This window comes from Brachionichthys hirsutus, chromosome 3 (assembly GCF_040956055.1).
Source record: "Brachionichthys hirsutus isolate HB-005 chromosome 3, CSIRO-AGI_Bhir_v1, whole genome shotgun sequence".
Lineage (NCBI taxonomy): Eukaryota > Metazoa > Chordata > Actinopteri > Lophiiformes > Brachionichthyidae > Brachionichthys > Brachionichthys hirsutus.
In genome coordinates, this window is record NC_090899.1 from 9027173 (window position 1) to 9047797 (window position 20625).

General features: G+C 41.7%; 1 protein-coding gene across 1 annotated transcript in view; it reads left to right on the plus strand.

Annotated features, from left to right (window-relative positions):
• The first annotated feature begins 6542 nt into the window (after window positions 1-6542).
• Window positions 6543-20625, plus strand: part of col14a1a (collagen, type XIV, alpha 1a) — a 73254-nt gene continuing 59171 nt past the window's right edge. The window contains 4 exon segments of the mRNA XM_068758694.1: window positions 6543-6636; window positions 15519-15635; window positions 16702-16845; window positions 16950-17042. Coding sequence (XP_068614795.1) covers window positions 6543-6636; window positions 15519-15635; window positions 16702-16845; window positions 16950-17042 — 448 coding nt within the window.

Here is a 20625-nt window from a genome sequence, read left to right on the forward strand (position 1 = left end):
TTTTATTGGCTGATTCTGTTCTACTCGTGGACCCGGAGAGACTAATGCGTTGATGCAATGTGGTGTCGCTTGGTGCATACAGAATCACAGCCCCACTGCTAACGTCACTGCAGCGCCCGATAGACGAGCCAGGAATGAAAGCATTCAGCAAATGGCATATTTCATAACATCCCATTAACATCTGAAAAGCCCAGTTGGTCTAATTAAAGCCACGCCACGTGAGCCACAGTGAACTAATTATAGCCCATGTAAGAAATCCTCTCATGACAGTCACAGAATAAAAATACACAAGAGACTTAAGGAGAAATGTGTGATAGTTGGCGCACAAAGGCGCTGCATTTTGCTTTCATTTAAAGGACAAAGACAAACGTCTCCCTCCCTCAGATCTTCACATCGGCTCCTTTGGATTATCATTATGTGATGCCGTTTTTCTCTGAGCCAAACCAGAGTCAAGTAAGGAAATCTGATGAGGACAAACGAATGGGAAAACAAGCATGTTGGTGTTTTCTCCAGGAAACATTCTCCCATATTGTGAGCGGTAATTCATGGAGCCTTTGTCCTTTATTTTCCAGCATAGTTACATTTGCATAATATATTTAAAATGTGATTGCCATGCTCTATCTTTATCTTTATATTCTTTTCCTCAGGTCATATGTTACATTGAGATGGCAAATAGTATCAGAAACATGGATTTAAACTAGGAATCAATATCAATAAGTGTGACGGCTGCCTTGATCAAATAAAGACGCTCACTGTTCACATCTGATATATTCGGCTTCCTGAATATTATCAACAAAAAAAATGCAATTAAAACCAGTCAAGGTGAATAAATAGAAATGCATCTGCTCCAACTCGGGTTCATTACCTGCCTCTGAGGCATGATTACAGTGTTTTCAAATAAATTGTGTGCTGTCCTCTGCTTCCCGTCCCACAGGGAGGAACCCAGGACAAGTCACAGCAAGCAGAGAAGCTAGCCACCTGCCAAATGGCTCTTGGTCAGCTCTGATGGTTTGTCTCGCTTCTCTGGCAGGAATTCACCCTTTATTTTGACCAGAATTGTCTTTTCACAAATCATTTTATTAACTGAATAATGACTCCTCCACAGCCCAATCCAGACTGCATGGAGAATGGAATGTTACTTTTCCTGATTAGTGTTGTGCATTTTTAATGTACCCTCATGCGTAACACGGGCAGAACTGTGAGCTGGTGTAGCATTGCCAGTTTCTCCCTTGAGCCGGTGCCAAGGCCGGATGGCATCCGGTGTAAAAATGTGCCAAATTTGAACATGCAAATAAACATAAATAAGAAATCCATACCAGATCGGTCGAGGCCCGGGTTAACAATGATCAACATCAGCGTTGGGACGCTGCTGGAAATTGGATTACTGTGGGTTTAAGACAGAGACGAAGAGGAGGAGGAAGATTGGTGCATCAGCAGCGAGAGAAGAGTGAATGGAAGAGCTAAGGATTGAGAGTAGGGACTTTGAATGTTGGGAGAGATGGGGACTATATCGGTAGAAGGATGCTGAGGATGGAGCTGCCAGGGAACAGGACTAGAGGTCGACCCCGGAGGAGATACATGGACGTAGTGAGGGAGGACATGAGAGTGGCTGGTGTTGGGGAGGACGATGCAAAGGACAGGGTGACGTGGAGAACGTTGATTTGCTGTGGGGACCCCCCACGGGACAAGCAGAAAGTAAAGTACTGGCAGTAGAGGTGGTATTGTTGTGTATTTTCTTTAATTACATTTTTGAAGCCTTTTACATGTACAAATACTCTTCCTAACTAAATGTCAGGACATTTCTGTCCAAACCATAAACATAAATCTTGTGGTGGCAAAAGTCAACAAATGCTTCACCTGCATCTGTGCGTCCCTGCATGAGAAGTCCCATAATGTGCAGTGACCTCAGGAGGTCAGGTTAGCAGCTGTTTGGGAACAGCTAGTCCGGTACCAGATAATCACTGTGACTAGTTCGACTAATCAATAGGTTGCAGTCACTTCAGTGCACCACTGCCCTAATATTAACCTGGTGCTTGTCATTAACACGGAACTCAAACTATGCGTCTTTGAGTGTGAATGTGCACACTTGTGTGTCTGTCAACACTAACTCTTGGGCAAACAAAACCTTTTTTTTCTGTTGGTTTCTCCACGAACCAAATCACGCCACTGAAACTGCAGGTGGTTGTTCTTTCGTCACTTCCTTAAGAGACATAACCTTTTTTGAATCAGTGTCTGAAGTGTGAGAGAATTTACTGATTGGTACCGCTGCAATGAAAATACCTCTTCTATGCAGTCGAAGATTAAACATACGCCTGTATGAACACAAATGAGAGGGTTCCTGTTTCCTGGAATAAATCCTCTGTGTCCCAGGAAATGATGCTCTCTGTGTCTGTCAAAGCCACGGCGGGAGCTCGCTTGTCATAATTATAGGAAGGCAGACTCTGGTGGTGTGTGATTGTTTTTATTATTACAATATGTTGGTCCAGTGCAAACAGCAGCGCTGCTTATCACAGGCAGTGAGACCAAAATCAAGGAAACAGCTGTTGGGTGGATTAACGGCAAAGCTTCCTGTCTAAGGTGCAGCACAGGAAAAGTTCTGCTTCTTATTGCATTATATATATTTTTTTTGCACAATGCATTTTGTAACTATTTTCTTTCTTTTAATGGTTATTATTGTAAGATAATGAAAAACGGAGACTATACTGCAGGAATGTTGTTTTATAGAAAAATTGAGTGCGTAACCAAAATAAAGACAATTGTCTCCTTTATTTTTAATCCATAATGTCTCTCTGGAGCACAAATATTTCACCTTAATTATTAAATGTTGACATCATTTTAGTTTTATCAGTACTTTTTTTATGACCCAGTTCTTCATGTTAAAACCACCTAGAATCTAATCTGATCGATCACACAGAAAACATTTAGAATTGTTTTTGTTATGATTCTTCACAAATGGGCAACGTGACAATAAACCAACAGACCCACCATGTAACGGAGTCACGCATTCAACAGCTTCACAGCTGGGATGACAACGGATGGATGGAAGACAGAAGGAGGACGAGCAGATTAGGAATAAATTAATATGGAGAAAAAGAGGGAGCGAAGCAGAAAGACAGGAAAAATGGAATTGAGGCAGATAAAGAGAGGAAGGAAGGACATCAGGAGAAAAGACGAGTTGACAGGCGGAGACGACGGATGCATGGTTCACCCACCAGGAGGGTCTGTGGATCTACTGGGATGTGTGTCTGCAGAGACACGCTGGCAGTCCCAATCCCTTTCATCTTTAATGCAACTCGCACTTTCAATGAAACACATACTGTCCACTGATTATTAATTTTTTTAATTGGTGCAACTTGGTTAGATTTTTGAGGCAGATGATGAACACATGATTCCAGATGCCAGGAGTAGGTTTCTTGGGGTGGCACCGAATGCGACATCACAATGATATCATCACAGTGTGTGTTACACCTTTGGTGCACGGGATTCGGTCCAGGCTCCAATGATGGCAGGTGAAGGACTGGTCTTTATACATTGGACACAACGTCTGGCCCCTACTGCAGACACACAGCGGCACCTTCTGCATCTGTCTCATTTGTTTAGTGTGTGGTCTGCTGGAAACGGGCAACAGATGAGCTGACGACAGAGGACAGGAAGGGATGAAGAGGCTGGAAGAAGAAAGACGAGGGCAGAATCCCTATCCTCTTGATGATAGTGTTTATAGTATCTGGACAGTTGTTTGGCCACGGTGTGTGTGTGTGTGTGTGTGTGTGTGTGTGTGTGTTATTGCCCAGGGACACACCTGGAGTGCAGCTCTCCGTTGTTTCGGCTCAGCCATACACTAGTCCATTTTTCTCATCGTCTGTTTCCCATGAAGTCTTCAGCCCTCAGGGCGAGTCACCAAGTTTCTTCAGCAGCAGAGGAGCAGGGCGAATAAAACAGATTACAAAGTGCTCTCGAGCCTTTTTCCTAGCCCGATGGAAGAAAGGACAGCTTTAGCTAAGCGTAAACAAACAATCAGACCGAAGCAACAAACAATGGTTTGTAATACTGATTTATGTTTCTTGGCTCTAAATGAGAAACCTTCACACTTTGGTCCAGATGCTCAACTTAGCATTCAGACTTCAGCATTCAATCCAATACAGTGTGTTAATTTGTGAATTTTATATTTATCATACGGCAGACAAAAAAAAAAAAAAGCTTTCCTTTCCAAAGAAATGACAATCAATTTATCAGCAGGAAAATTAAGTCTATCTCCCAAAACCTGGAGGAATTGCTACGGCAAATTTTATAAATCAATATTACACATATATTCATACACTTGATGTGTTAGAATCGACCCTTGTCGACTTTGTCCTCAGATCTGGAGAGACAGCGTGGGTCATGATGTCACTTCTATTCTAATCGATTTCAAAACATCGTCTATTGTAAATATCAGACAGCTTGATAGATGCAGAGATCAAAGCGTCGGTTCCACCTGGAGGCTGAAAGTAACAACATAAAGGAAATAATAAATGCAAGTCCCTGAAAACTATTTATCAGTATCTGTATTCACTTCTAATAATGAATCCAGGGTGAAACCTGACGATTGGCGAAGGGGGTGTTGCGCAGCAGTACTGGGTCTCTCTCTCTCTCTCTCTCTCTCTCTCGTTGAGATGAACCGGGGCGACGGACAGGGTTGGAGTCGCTGGAGGGAGGGATGGCCGAATAACGAGGAGAGAAACACCCACTTCGGATCCGGAGGAAGAGGAAGAGGAAGAGGACTCCGCTGGGAGACAGCAGCCTTTGGCTTTCACAGGATCTCCCCTTTTTGGGATCAACGGGCGCTTCCAATTGATGACTGGAGAGGTATGAAACCCATCTCATTCATGCGGGTGTGTGCGGGAGATCTCAGGTGTGCGGCACTTTAACTTAATTTGAATGAAGCTGCTATCTGCATAAAATCTCCGACGCACGGTCGGGCAATCAAAAAACAAATTGAAGTCTCACATCCGGCTGGAAGATGTTTGATGTTTTTTTTTTTTTTGCCTGAAACAAACTGCATTTGAACATGTGTTGAAACTGTGTTTAAACGACAACCTCAAAATGCATGTAAATGACCCTGAACCCTTACTTTGGGTTCATTAATCAACCAGCTGGTCTGGAAAGAGGAAACGAGAGAAACCTTCTGACTTAATGTGTGTCATATACGCCTAAAGTGTCTAAATTATGAGTTACCTATAAGAAACACTTGAATTCATCCTCACTTCATCAGATTTTATCATGCATGTTTTCCAATGAATGGATGAATGAAATGTTTTTCTCATGATATCATAAATATGTGAAACTCAATTAATCAAGTTCATGATTTATGATCTGCTGATATACGATCATGTAGAAACATGCTGTTGTATAATATTTTGTCCGTATTCAATCATGCTGACACATGGTTGAATGAGGAGAGCATTAAAACTGATGTTTGGTGAATTAGAGATAACAGTTGAGTAATGAGTAATGAGTAAAAGCATCTGACGCACAGTTCTGTTGTTGCTCTGCAGCTCAACACAGTTTGTTACCGTTGTTGATAAAGATTCAGAGACAGTCTCATCTAAAATTTGGCTGATTAACTCTCATTTTGTGCGTTGGAGACTAATGGAATCGGTTCTTTCCTTTTTCATTTCCCTCCTCATGTACTGAGGCTTTTTCTCTGCGTGGAGAAAAAAAAAAACAATCTTATTTCTCTGAGTATTTCATGCTTATTAACATGTGTGCCATTGCTTCGGCCTCTTGACACCATCTGATTTGCAGGAGCTTTCTGTTCTTCCAGCGGTAGGGTCTCTTCTCCATCTAAGAATGACTCACGAAACAACTTTTATTGCGCACGCTTCTTCGTCCACATGAATCCAATGAACGCGTGTTTCCCAAATGATCACATTCGTCTGCTTCTGTTCATCTTCAGTGTGAGAAATGGGTTCAGACTGGAGAGGAGAAAGAGCTAGAAGGGTAAAGAAGGGGAAATATGGAGATGGTGCAACAAACAAAAAGCGAGGGGGTAATAGGATTAGATGAAATAGGAAGAAGAATGGTGGAGCTGTTGTTGTTTGCTTTTCGTATGACAATGATTCTCATTAAATCTTCCTTCTTCAGACTCAGAATCAGATGTCTGTCTGTCACTCTGTCTGTCCTCCACTCCTTTTTCTCTCAGCTCTTTTGTTCATTTTTTTGCCTCCTCTCTTCCCTCGAACAAAGTCCTCCACTGTTTCCCCACTCTGTGTAGGCGATATAGGTTCAACCGCTGGTCTGTGGTCAGTCTAGACTCTCAAGACTTCAACTCTGTAATTTCATCAAAGGCAATACAGGACTGGAGTAACTGATGCCAGATCAGTGTCTTGTGGCCTTGTGGGCAGGTGGGTCTTCTTGCCCCGACCCGCAGGGCCTCTCTGCAACTGAACGGCATCCATGGTGTTTCTGTTGCTGAACTCTCGCTGTCGCCTCGCCCTCTTCCTCTATTTGTATCTTCTCAACATGGCTACCTTCTTTCTGTGCAGGCCTAGACGGCTGTGAGGATGTTGTCAACAGGGCAGAGTCGATGGTGTTTGTGGGCTCCACTGGTATTACTGGCCATAGTTTCTCATCTGCCCAGTAAAGCCCAGGGTCAGGGTAAGTACCTTTTCTTCTTCTCTAATAATCCCTCGTTGCTTCTTATCCTCTGTGATCGTCACCTTTTCTCTTCCTCTAACTTCCTAGACTCTCATTCCCCCCTGACCCACGCGACCTTCTTCATCACTCATGTTTCCTTCCTCCCCTGCAACCTCCCCTTTCCTTTATGCCATCCTTCATCTTATTCTCTGTCTTTTCCGCCCCCCCTTTTCCAAATCTTTCCTCCCTCTACTCTATTTGGTGTGCAGACTTAGCACAATTAGATTACATCTTGTTCATGATCATATCACATCCATATTATCATGCCATTTCACCCCGGCAGCATCAGCAGGGGTGTTGCAACCGCTGCCCCGCTTCAGGGAGCGTTTAATAAAATGTGCTGTAACATGTGCTTCAAAATGTGAGCGTTGACTTCAAGCTGAACATTATGTAAATTAATCAAGTATTCTTCTATAAATCAGGGTTGCACAACGAACAAGAACTGTTAATTTAATATCGTAGTAATTTTTTTTTTTAGCATTGTTAGCACTCTATGTTTTAGATGTGTGATTAACTGAGTACATTATTTAATACAACATACATAATGTTTGTGTTCCACACGAGTCTGGATTTGGCATATTTGGCATATGAAGAGCAGAAGGCCAGTTTGTGTGTAGTCAGGATAAAGATCATATACAAATGATCAAAGGGGACACTTAGAAATGTAGCTGTGTGTGTGTGTGTGTGTGTAGCTCCCATTTGTTCCAGCACATGGAATGAGAGGTGCAGGGAGGCAACACTTCTTGTTTATTGGAGCACGACATAAACAAATCCCAAACATATTTGTCTCTCTCCAGTAGTAGGTAAACAATAATACACAATACAATTTGACAGCAAGCTTTCTTTTTATATTCTGTCTTTTTATAATTTTACCAATAAATGAAAAAGAAATTCCATCTTAGAATATTGTAATTTATTCTAATATTTTTACACATATTCAGCAGTTGACTTTTGTTCGTGGGACAATCTTGTTATAAAATCCACACGGCTCCGTGTGACCTGCTTTGAGTTTCAGTGGATGAACGACTAAAGAAATAACTCTTTTCTATTTTATTCCCCTGACCTCTTTGAATTTTCAGTCTTTGTTTTTTTGTTTTCTTGGTTTCCGTTTATCTTGCTGTCTTTTTCTAGTTTCCATTTTATCTCAATTTTCATCAGCAGTGCTGTGGGTCATGTTTTCGTTGCAAGCAGACTGAAGAAAGAGGTGAGACTGAAGTGTAGCAGCATAAATTAGGCTGGGATCCGATCCCAGCAAACGGTGTGGACAATCTCCTGGATTCTGTGAGAGGGTGCCCTGCTCAATCCCCTCATTAGGCAGCATGTGATTGCCATTAATTTTTGCCTGGTTTGTCCACTGTAAACTGCAACATCTGGTCGGAGGGGATTTAAGATTCAGGATTAGTGTGTGCTCTACCCATGGAGGATGTTTGTATATACAACACACAAATGTCTGGATCTCATCAGGAACTCCCACCATCAAAGACGGCTGGGTTAAGAAGGGGCTTTCCTCACTATGTAATTATAAATCCAGCATTTACACCTACATAGAAATGTTTATGTCAAAGTACATCCAAGAGAATCACTGAATTAATCAAGTCTTCATTTATCAATTTAATAAAATGACAATAGTAGTGGAGACTTTCATTCATCCTGGTCATAGTAGGGCTCAGTGTAGCATAAAGTCGACTGGACTAGAGGCTACAAGACTGAAGAAGCCTCCTGGATGAGAGGCGGAACATCTTCAAACTTTTCCTGCAGGTCCAATGTACTTTATGCTGTGTGTGTGTGTGTGTGCGCTCAGGCACTCCTGATATATACTCCTCAGTCTGAGCCATTGTACATTGTTGTAGTTTTTTGTAATCTGGCTCTTACCTCGTCCCTGAAAAGCATCAGAAAGAGAAATGTAAATGTTGTTCTCTGCTCAGTCCTCTGAGGAGAGATGTCTTGCTGTTTCCAGTGCAGAAGTGAAAGAAACAGGATGGGCAGAGGGGGTGGGGGGGGGGCGCCGAAGGCGGAAGTCTTACATCTTTCATCGTACATTACATGTGAACCAAGGCAACCGTAGTTGTCATGTCATTGTGAAGATGCTACATTGGTGCCGGTTGAATTATTCTTATGTGTGTTTATTGTGTTCATAGTTAGTTGTTGAGATTAATTTTGCTTGATTGGCTGGCAGGCTCAGTCAATACCATGTTCAAAGCATCACAAACGATTAATGTGTGTGTTTGAGTGAGAGCGACTGGATTTGTGTGTTTGGGCGCATGTGGTTGGAAGACAGCCCGATAAAAGCGTTGATTAGTAATCCCTGTTATAATGAAGAAGACGAGAATCCAATGATGAGAAATCAATTACCGGTACTCATAAATAAAGACATTGGATGAAAGGAAACAACCTGTTTCAAATGAGAAAAACTGCCAGATAATTTGAACCCAGACTGCTGTTGATTCACCAGGCAGCTGCTGTTGACGATAATCCAGTTTGTCACAATCATCCACTTTGAACCAAATGGAGCTCTGCCTCATTCAGAAGATGGTGTATAGGAGGCTCTCGAATATCACCCTGTTCTTACTATCAGAGGATGTCATTGTTTTTGATCTGTAAAGAAATCTCTACCTTTATTTGTAATTTTCTTCTTTATTTCTTTTTTTTTATCTTAATTTCATCATTAATTACATTAATGATGAAATTTAGGCCTCCATGCTGACTGTAACTGTAGCTGGAATGTTTCCATTTGTTTTCGGCATTCAACCGAATTTTAATCTGTGAAAGGCATTGTTAAGTTGCTACAGGAACAAAAGGTCTGTACAGAAGCACTCAGATATTAAGTTTGCTCTAGATGCATGCATATTCCAAATTGCACCATTTGGTTTACATTGAAGAAGTTTTAGGTGACATACATTTTGAACGGAGATGAACTCTCCAAAATGGATAAACGTCTAGAAGGGACCGGTCTGAGTCGACATTGTAGTAGTACGAGGTTGGGAATCAACTGCTTGAGTCCTGGTTTTCCTAACAAAACAACAACAGCAGCAGTCATTAACATTTTTCAAGAACGAACTTATCTGCAAAATTGAGGCAGCACATTTTTTGAAATTTTACTTGTTCTCGTCCATATGTAATTGGATGTCCCTGAAAATGCATGCAGATGTGCATTAGATGTTGCGTGAACAGCTTTGAAATTAAAACAGTGACGAGGAAAAACCGTGTGTGAGCACACTACAGTAAGTGCAAAATTCGGTTTGATCTTGTTGAGAATAATATTTAGATTTTTTAAATGATCAAAAGTTCTGCAATAGACCAAATTTCTCTTGTGCTTAGACCTCGCAGTTTATGCAGAAGTAAAACATACAAATTGAGTTCAAATAGTAAACTCATGAAGGCATTATTTAATCCCTGTTTAATGCTGTTATCTCCTGAAGAATGAACACATTTGAGTGTTTCATGGAGAGCCCCCCCCCCCCCCCCCCCGTTGTTTGCAGAGTAATACGACTTTACCAGACTGCACATGGGGACCGATCATCCAACTGACTTCATAAGAAGACAGATGTCAGACTCACACACACACATTATGCGCACACCATGCAACACGGAGATAAGTGTTGGGGGGGGGGGGGGGGGGGGGGGCATCACTTACTCAGGTGAAGCGTAGAAAAAAGGCATTAAGCCACTGGAGAAGTGGAGTGCAGGTGGTGCAGAAGAGGAAAAGATGGGAAGAGGAGAAGATGGAGTTTCTAACCTAAGGATGAGAAGAAGAGATGTGTTAAAAGAGTGAAATGTTCCATGAGAGCAGCGGAGGAGATAAAAAGAGCAGAGAAGGATTTGGTTTAAGTGCTATCTTGGTGAGCAGAGTAATTCTTGTACCGACAAAATGACGGCAGCATCAAATGATGCGCGCACACACACACACACACACACACATCTTCCTTATGTACTCCATGCTATCTTCTGGTAACAGTGCCAGCCAGTAGTTGTCATCCATAAAGCCTGCATATTAGTGAAACTACCGTAGTCTGAGCACTCGCTGCAAAATCAATACTGAGCTAATCTAGGGAGGAGGTGGGAACGAAGGAATCAAAAGAAAGAGAAATGAAGGGCAATGCGAAGTAGATCAGGAAAACGAGATTATAGTGACAATGAGCAGGAATAGTATAAAATAGCAAAAGAAGACGATGGAAGAATTGGCGATGTAAAAAGTCTCGGATTCCTCTTTACCCGTACGATAATATGAACTGTCTTTGAATATCACCATCCCTGCATGGCTTCAGCAGCATGACTATGCTTTGCCTCGTCTGTTCCAGCGGTACCTTCATTGGGTTGAGAGTTGAACGCCATCATCTGGGCATGAGATACTCCTCTTCTGAGCCATCAGCGGCCCGCTGAGCTTTGACTTCTGCTGCGTTTACAGTGCTGCGTTTGGCGGTACTTGGGTATAGCATTGATACAGCAGTTGTCCCAGTTGTCCCACCCTCTGGTTGGTGCGTGTTATCTGTGGCGTCGCCTCCAGTGTTGGCGTCTTTGATGCCACCACCAGCATCCTTCAAGGTGATCCTTCTGCTGCATTTATTATTCCCCTGTGAAAATTTGCGCTGGAAAAAAACATGATTGTAGGATTGTTTAATTATTTTTGTTCAATTTAATTACTTAAACAGTGTAGACATTTACTAGAAATCCCTGCTAGCTTTCACTACTGCTGATCTATGGAAGAGTGGTCCCTTCTCAAACTGGGTCAGCAAGTGTTCCAGTTCAAAGGGCCTACAGTCAAAATATTATTTTTTCTTCACGCTCCCTACAGAGTCTGGAGATTACACAAATTCATGCTCAGAAATTAGAACCTTTTTTAAAGCGTCATGATATATCTTCGAAGGGATTTCTACGATTTTATAGCACTGAGGTATGTGTTTTCATGAGCCTTCGATGATTCAGACTATTTACCTCAGCGGAATTCTCTCACTAAGCGATAGGTGTCAAGGTTCTGCCAATTACCTGGACTTCTATTTACTACCTGGCAAGAGGCTGGAACAAGTCGCTGTCGTCACTGATTTCTATGGTGTAACTCTTTCAGATAAATGGCTGTGTTATGTGTGATGTACTGTGATTTTATGTGTGGGCATTTACTTTGTGTGTTTTGGGGAAAGAAAGAAACTTATTACAGGATCCAGAGAGAGGGGGCGTTTGATTCTGTTCACAAAAACATCTAGGCACTTAAATTCAAAGTTTGAAATGTGCTCCTGGATGATACTTATAGTTGTATGGTTGTAAATAAGAATATATGTGGCTGCTAGTGAAGGGTAATTCATAATAGAGACCCTCTTGTTCTGTCAGCACCCACAAGTATTGGAGATATGTGTATGAGATGTCCATAATCATTAATCATTCATGCCGTCTCAGGAATAGATCTTGTATTCACTGAAGAATACAAGACCATAGTTGGGTCATTCATTTTTTTATATAAATATATATGTTTTGTTATAATTTGATGGTGCGTGGCTGCACTCATTTAAATTCAAAAGAAACGACGAAGGTATTCAAGGCAATTTCCACGAAGTTATTGCTACCTGGTCTGCCAACTCAATTCAACTGCTATCAAACACACACAGTGATACCAGAGTAATCATCGAGCAGCCCTGTCACACACTTAAATTATTCATAGATTCTTATTGTGTGGAGTAATTATACTGTTTCATCCTATGCATTTTGATTATCTAAATGCTGGTGTGGTGGCTACTTCAGAATTGGATTGAGCATGTAAAACCAAGCTACACTGTCTGTGTGGAGGATCAAAGATCAAACGGGATCAGAGGATCGGCTGATGAAATGTTCAACAAGTTGTCCTTCGACAAACTGGGATTGTGTTAAGTCTGGACTTCATATTAGCTTGTGAGATATTTGAGCAAGTCTGGCGGGAATTGTTATTATTATTATATATAACCTTTGCCTTGCATTGCATTAGAACGCTGGAAAAGCACTCAGAGAGCGCAGACCTCCCCCAAGCAGCTCATTCCCCTCATAATAAGATTTACCGTCCACGTGGTGATCTGGATCATCACCAAAAGGTTCTAAATTGTTCTTGGTATCTTTATACATCAACCATGAAATGTGAAAGTGAATCGGAGTTGATGTGTATTTGTCAGAGATTTTTGAATCCATAAATGGGGTTTTCGATGTTAAAATTAAATGTTTTTCTGGATCCGATCCGGATGAAATTCGGTAATAAGATGGAGGTTCCCACCCTACATGACTGTGGCATCATCATCATCTGTTCCTGGTAACATTCCCAATATTTCCTGACAATTTCATCCAGACCCGTCCAGAACGTTTTGAGTTATCTTGCTAACGGACAGACAGACAGACAGTCGCCGGCGATTACATCACCTCCGTCTCGCCTCGGCGGAGGTAACAGATCTACAGTTGGCTCCAGTTGTTCAAAATAATTTAACCCGACTTGATTGTTTTTGTTCCACCTTTTTGAAGCAATATTAAATTAACCATCTTTAACAAACATCTCTAACTTTTTTGCCTGCAAAATTACGGTACAGCTTTGCAATGTGGAAGTGCAGTGCTCTCTAATATATGATGGGGCTTTCCACTGAGAAAGATGGAGGTCTGTTCTCATCAAGTGAAAATCCAGCACAGTCCCCCTCAGGTTTGTCATCATATCATCCATTTTATTCTCTATGCAGTTTCTCCATTAAGGCTGATGTATGGTCTTTGCATGTCAGCACTCTATAAACATTCAGCACTTCAACATCAATTTTAGGTCACAAGTTCACTAATGTGGGTCAGCATTTGAGATGAGGGGTTCTTTGACTTTATTATAGTTCAAAGTGATTCTTTGACATTTTAAATTGTCGTTCATTAATATTCTTGCTGGATCCCTTCAGGCTCAGAGTACTTTGAAATTATACTCTTCTAAAGCTATATAATGAATATAGACTGATGGAAATCTGACTGTTGTCCACAGAGAATGAAATAACGTGTTTCAAACCTGGTTTCTTTTATTTTTAAAGTACAAAAAAAAATAACAAAAGTAAACATCAGTATTCTTTTAATTATGACAGCATGGCCCAAAAGAAAATTCATAGCTTTACTGCCCTGCTGAGCCTTTTCAGAGTAATATAGTAATATTTTTGGATGTTTTAAAGAGTGCTGACAGGTGAAGTGACTTTACATTGGCGGTGTCATTGCTTATGGATGACAATGTCTCCTCATGTACAGAAACTAACAAAATGGTGACATGTGTCACATAAAGGTTATGTCAGTGACTTCTTTTATTTTATTATCTGAGGTGAATCTCTGGTATTCCATAATACTGTATTTCTGTGTCACTGTTGTCTTTAGTTGTAGTATCTGTAGATTAAAACCAGTCAAATTCTCTGCTTGCCACCTTTATTCTACCACATACATTATTTATGAGAAGCTACAGACCACACACATAGAAAAGCTGCAATTTTCATTGACAAAGGGCTTAAAAAGGATGCCACAGTCCGCCAGCCAATTCTCCGCAACATTGAATAGATCAGAAATGGACATTCACCCATCCACACAGATAAGGAAATCGACTTTTTCAGCTTCTCTTCTCTCGTTTGCAGCAGAAATTTAACTCATCTCTCCTATCACTTTTCCATGGGAATGTGTCCTATATAGAGAATTTGACTGGAACGAGTGTCAAATCTGTCTTTTAAACCTTTTTTCATGCCGTTTTGAGATGAAGCACACTGAGGCAGACCTGCTGTATCGGTTGCTTTCATGGACACGGCGACTTAGGCATGCACTCAAATTCTGTCAGCCCTGCTATCTCTCTGCCTCTCCCCCCATCCATTTATTTATGTCCTCTTTGAGTCGCATTGATTTGCGGCTTTTTGGGACAGATTTTGTGGTGTTTCTGGGTTCAGCTACTGCCTTGTTTTACAACGCTGCCACTACAAAGACTGTTCATTACGCCGGCTTTATGCTTTATACTGAACCGCCCCAGTGTGTCCTTTTTAAGTAGCGTGCCAGCGTATGAAAGTGGTGTGAAGAGTAACACAGCAGTATGTTCATCTATCGTGATGTCCATGCCATATAACATCCATGTTATACGGATATTGATCTCATCTTCTGCACAGCGTTAATACCTCTCATAACTCATTTTCTCCCCAATTTGCAGATTTTAATTTGCACCTCTTTTTAAATCCGTTAGTGACAAAACACCTTATCAACTTATCACGCCTCATCGTGTTCTGCCTGTTGCTCTTTTATCACAAACGACAACCCTCTCGAAATAGAGATCACGCAAATGTAAAGCAATGAAGACCTTTCTCTGCGTCACGTTTGTTTAATTACCCTGAGGAAACAAATGGCAGCATGCACAATTTTACTTTTGCTTTTCCCAAGCTGTACTTTAGTCCATGCATGCATCATTTACTTTCCCTGTTACACAGCCTATAAAAAAAGGTGATGAACCTTTCACTATCTCCTCAATTTATCAGCTAAATTTCTCCTTTGAGCCATCGGTAAGCTGCTGCTCGCACCTTTTGAAGTCTTCCAATTACGAGCCATAAGGCAAAAAAGCATCACATCTCTGTCTGGTCCTACCACTCCTCTAGATCACCCTTTTTTGCACAGACGTCGATTCGGTCTTTCTCCGAGGCAGAACCACAACAATTCTGTGTATTTCAGACTCAACAGAACAGATAATAAAAAAAGGAGAAAGGAGCTACCGACTTGTTTTCGTATTAACGCTTGCTGACGGGTGGCTTGGGAACTTTTCATTTTCATCCAACAATACTTTTAGACATTTCTTTCATTACCATTAAGCTTCCACATTGCTGAAGCTGGATTAATTGTGGTTAATTGTTTTTCAGTTCCAGCTCCGAGGAGGCTGCGCTTCAAAGTGCTGAGCTCAAGCAAACTCCTTGTTTCATGGAGGGAGCCCAACAGAGACTTTGACAGCTACCTATTCCTCTACAACAGCATACCAGGTGGGGTCATTTTGTTGCAGTGACACACACACACAGAACATTCTTCTAAATAGGTAAGTTGGACCTACATTTTGAGAGAAGTATCCCTTGGATTTTCTGTCTGTCAGGATGGATTATGTAATTTACCTCTTATAAAAGCTCCTTTGAAGGGAACACACTCTTCACACTCTTGAGAGTTTTACTGGACTCAACTGTCCTGTGTTTCTGCCAGTCGTACCTAGACAGTCTCTCGATGGAGTTCAATGCAGGAAAGATGAAAGACAACAGCACCCATAGAAGTCACTCATTCCGTATGAAACTGCATTACCTGGGCATGATGGATACTTAACATCATGTTTATATCCTGTATCTGTCAGAGGTTGATCTTTGTAAAGACGTGGGTCTTGACCGCTCTCATTTTTGGACATGCACAGTGTAGTCGGTAATCGTTCTGATTCCCAGAGGTGTTTCCTTCACCGTGCGACCATACTGCACCTTCCTCCTCCGGCACAGAATAAGATTTTACCTCACCTGCCCTGCTGTCACCATTCATCAGTATTTATCTCCCTCCCCCTAAAGGGGTTTTCTAGTCAGTCGACACAAGGGGCAGATGAGCTGATGAAGCACACACACACACATACACACACACACACACACAGCGTATTGATGGAGGAATTGATTTCAGGGTCAAATTTGTAATAGGGTGATAATGTGGCCTGTTGGTCTGATGGGGATTAACTAGAAGAAGAGGGCAAACGCGCGCACGCACACACACACTATTAATAATTAACAAGTACAATTCAGTGCTTCACCTGGAAACCCAACAGAAACTTATCTTTTGAGCCACATAAACTCTTTGCCTCCACTAACCCTAACCCGAACACATTTTCTATGAAACTAAACATTTTAACCTTGACCAAAATGTTCGCTTGCTTTCAGAATGTCAAATGTCAATCAACTCCTCTGCTAAATCAACTTCATAAATACAGCATTTGACTTTCAAGAAACTGATCGCAGCGACGATTAAGGAAAAGCACGGCATACAAACATCAATCATTGCTCCTCTTCCTCCTCTTCTCTTCACCAGGTGGTCAGCAGAGGGAAATCATAGTGTCGAAATCCAACAACAAGGTGTTGATAAAAGACTACAAACCCTCTAAGGACTACATCGTCAGTGTCATCGCTGTCAGCGGAAGCGAGCAGAGCAGACCACTGCAGGGTAGACTTAAAGGTGCGTCCAACCGCTTTACTTGTTATTCATGGCTCCCACACACTCTTCTCTAATCTATATTATATATTGATTATATATCTCCTCTCCTCTCCTCCGTGTTGCAGCTGAAAAAGGTGAGAGTGCAAGAGAAAAGTCTGACCCCCCGAGGCCGACTGATTCAGTTGTACCTCCGGAGGATGCCAATGAGATCCTTGGAGGTAGGACAAACCCACATGCCGCTGCACTGCACCAGGAGGGGAAGCCATGTACATATCATTTGCACACATTAAAGTAATAAATAAAACGATTGCCCTGAGTAAGACTCTTAAATCTGCCCTCCAAGTCGGTCCCATAGTGGTGTCTGGAGGCTGGACAAACAGTGTGGTCCTTAAGCACCAGCTCTCTAGACCAGAGAGCTGAACGTGGCTCTCTGAATGTGGAGTGTTTTGTTCATTCAGGATTTGTGTGCTAGTGGCTCACAGAAAATCCAGGCAGACAAACATTTGCCTGGTGGTCCCGCTGATGCTCAACCCCAGTGGTGCTTTCTGTGAGCTCTTGAGCATGCTGAGAGGTATTTGGCGGCTGCGATCGGAGGTGATGAGTGACCGACGCTCACGACGTATGGGTGCCTGTTCAATTGAGCGCTCCTCTTCTCTCTGTTTTTGTATCCAATATGTTATTTCATTTGGCAGCATTAATTTAATCACTTTTAAATGAGTAATATTTCAGCCTCTACTCTGAACCGAGAGAAGAAAAATCTTTGGTGTCCGTCTTATTGCCTGGGAACTGTCCTTGGTTGATTTATTTCCTGTAACTGTGCAGCGGAGAGCCTTCGAATGAACCGTAGGATAAAGTGATTGCCCTCAAACTGGTTTTGTCTGGACGCTTATCTGAGTGTTAGAGAAAGACAAAACTTGCAAAACTGTAGCTGCTGTTGTTTCTTTCTGTTACTTTGTGAGCTTTTCTTTCAAGCCTAAATTCAACATGAAGACACCATCTCATGCCTTGATCTTAGGCACTGCATTATTTCTTTGTTTTTCATTGTTGCTTTTTTGTGTTTATGCGCTTTGTGATCATTTAATTATTGGGCACTGAAAGAAGGCAATATGAAAAAGTTGACATTCTTCAATGCGGTTTGAAGAGTTCCAGCGTTCTATTAACTGTAAACGGTGTGTCATCATTTTTATGGACTGTAATCTCTGTATATTCACACAATGTTATTCTACTCTGGAAAGCTACGTATGCTCTTCATGTTTGCTGATGGAGCTAAAGAGGACCGTGTGCATTTACAGAGGAGAGAGTGTGTAATTAAACATGTGATAAAGCTTATTTATCAAGATTTACTACATATCCGTAGTAAATCGAAGCCAATTTCACATTGACTCCAATTTCTGCTATTGCTGTACTTAAAATTGTCTCATAGCAAAGTCTTGACGTTCATATCGAGCTATGAAGTGCAGGAGGAATTAATAATTGTGATTGTCAGACATGAATGTAATTAAGAACTATTTTCCACATTGTATAATTTTTCTCGCCTCATTTCATTATCCATCATGCCATTGTAATAAAATATGACTAAATACTGAACCAGAGCTGAGAGACGATACAAACCAAAGTCTTGATTTTTGTGGTTAGATTTTATACCTGTTTTGACCTTGATATATCCTCTGCTATGCCCCTCAGCGTATTGCAGAACATGCTGTCCCAGCCAGCATCTTGCACCCTGTTGGACTGTCTCGGGGTCAGTGTTTGACCCCTGCTTCTATCCGGTGCTTAGCGCCTGTTGTTGAGCGTTCCTCGTGCCTTTTTCAACCACTGAAGAAGAGGCTTAGTCTTTGATTCGTCCTCACCCTCCTGTCTGAATCAGAATCTTAGCGGCTCATCATGGGGGCCATCCCTCTGACGGAGGATCCTTGTGTCATCCTTGAGTGTGAGTCGGACACTCTCTAATCCTTCTTTACCTTGCTGGCATCAGGCTGCTAGACGCGTTACACAGCGCCCTCCATGCACTGTGAAGAGTTTTGGCATCAGTATCATCTATCTGGGCCGTAGGCTGGAGGGTTTTTTATAATAATATTAGCACAGTGATGATCCACTGGCATGTTAACATGTCAACCAATTATGTTTAAGCATCCAGCAAAATTGCTAGTATAAAATCATTTCATTGACTTTAAAATATACATTCATGATTCAGAGAATAAGAATTATCACCTAATTATAGCAAAGGAGGAAGTAAATGAAGACATTAATTTTAATAACTTGTGTTGTTCCTCCTTTCAGCTTCTCTGTCTGATAGTCTGCCCTGGGCAATGACATCTGCCAAACTAAATATTTATGAATAATTATAAAAACACACACACACACACACACAGGTTGCTGGCTGCAGCAAATGATCTTGATTGCTGCTCCACTCGTCCCCGTTGGGGATTATGATAATGTCATTGCTGTGCTTCAGCCGAATTTGTGAATTTACTGTCTGCATGTTTGTTCCTGCAGTTTCTGCGTGTGCGGCTTTGTTGACTGTAGTGATTCTGCTTCATGTTTCAATGTGTGATTGCGACTCTGTCCTATCATCATGTGTGTTTCTTTTTGTGTTCTATACAGGCGGTCCTCGCTTAATAACGGACCCCGTCGCTAAACGAACCCCCCCCCCCCCCCCGTTAATTGACAATTTGACCAACATTTCGTGTGGTCAAAACATGCGTTACCTCGTGGTGCGCTGGCGACACTTCACAGTTTATATCCCGTACCTCTGAGTCGTTGTTAAACGTGTATGTCGATAAGTGAGGACCGTCTGCAGTGTTAATGCATTGTCCCATACAGAATGATGGTGTTATATGCATCCTGTCTCTGGGCTTGGGCTTGTGTTTGTGTTTATGAATGTCAGTGTGTATTGTCAGTGCTAACCGGCTCCATCACTGCTCTGTTCCCAAGTAGTAATCAGCTCCCTTTTATGTCAAGGTAGGCTGTTTAGAAAACCTTCCATTAACAGCTGGCTCACAGTCTCCTCTCTGGTAACCGTGTTTATGAGCTGGTGTGTGTGTGTGTGTGTGTGTGTGTTTGTCACACCTCATTCAAGAAGTTATTTCAAAGAAGTTGGACTTGTTTTCACCTCTCAAGCTGCGGTATTGTATTTAAGAATTATTTTGGATGCAGTGCAATTGCTGATAATAAAATGGTCTCAACTTTGAAAATCAAGGTCAAAGAAAGACACATTTAATGTTATTTTGGCTCTCTAAGCAAAAGCATCCTTGCAAATTTTAACATGTTAGGAGGCTAAAAGGTCGAGGGAGCAGGAAAGATGGCGACTGCTCTGAACTGAATAGAAGCTGTCCTTGTAGGGGTTTTAAATGATACTCATTTCTTGTCTGCTCTTGGGGTGTCATTGCCTGCGTCTAGAAGTGAACAAGCAGGAAAAGTTTTAAAAGCATATCTTACCTTGGTAAAACTTTCCCATAGTAACGTCAGGGTCGGTCAGGGAGTCCAGATTAAATCACTGCTTTTTCAAGCCTCTAAATCAGCTGGTGATCTAAGCACCAGATTCAGGTGCTGACCGCTGGAGTATGTGAGGAGAATTCCATTTGTCTTTGCATATCAACGTCTGAGATGAAATGTCCGTTTTCTTTATTCAATGTCACTGTCTGCAGAAAGAATATGATAAATATCCAGTTGTACTTTTTAAAATGCAAACTACACTGAAGGGTAGTAAACAAAAACTGTGGGCCTGATTAATTTTTGAAATTTCCAAGTCAGATTGAGGCTTAGTCACTTATTTCTGTTAAATTAGTAGTTTGTCATGCT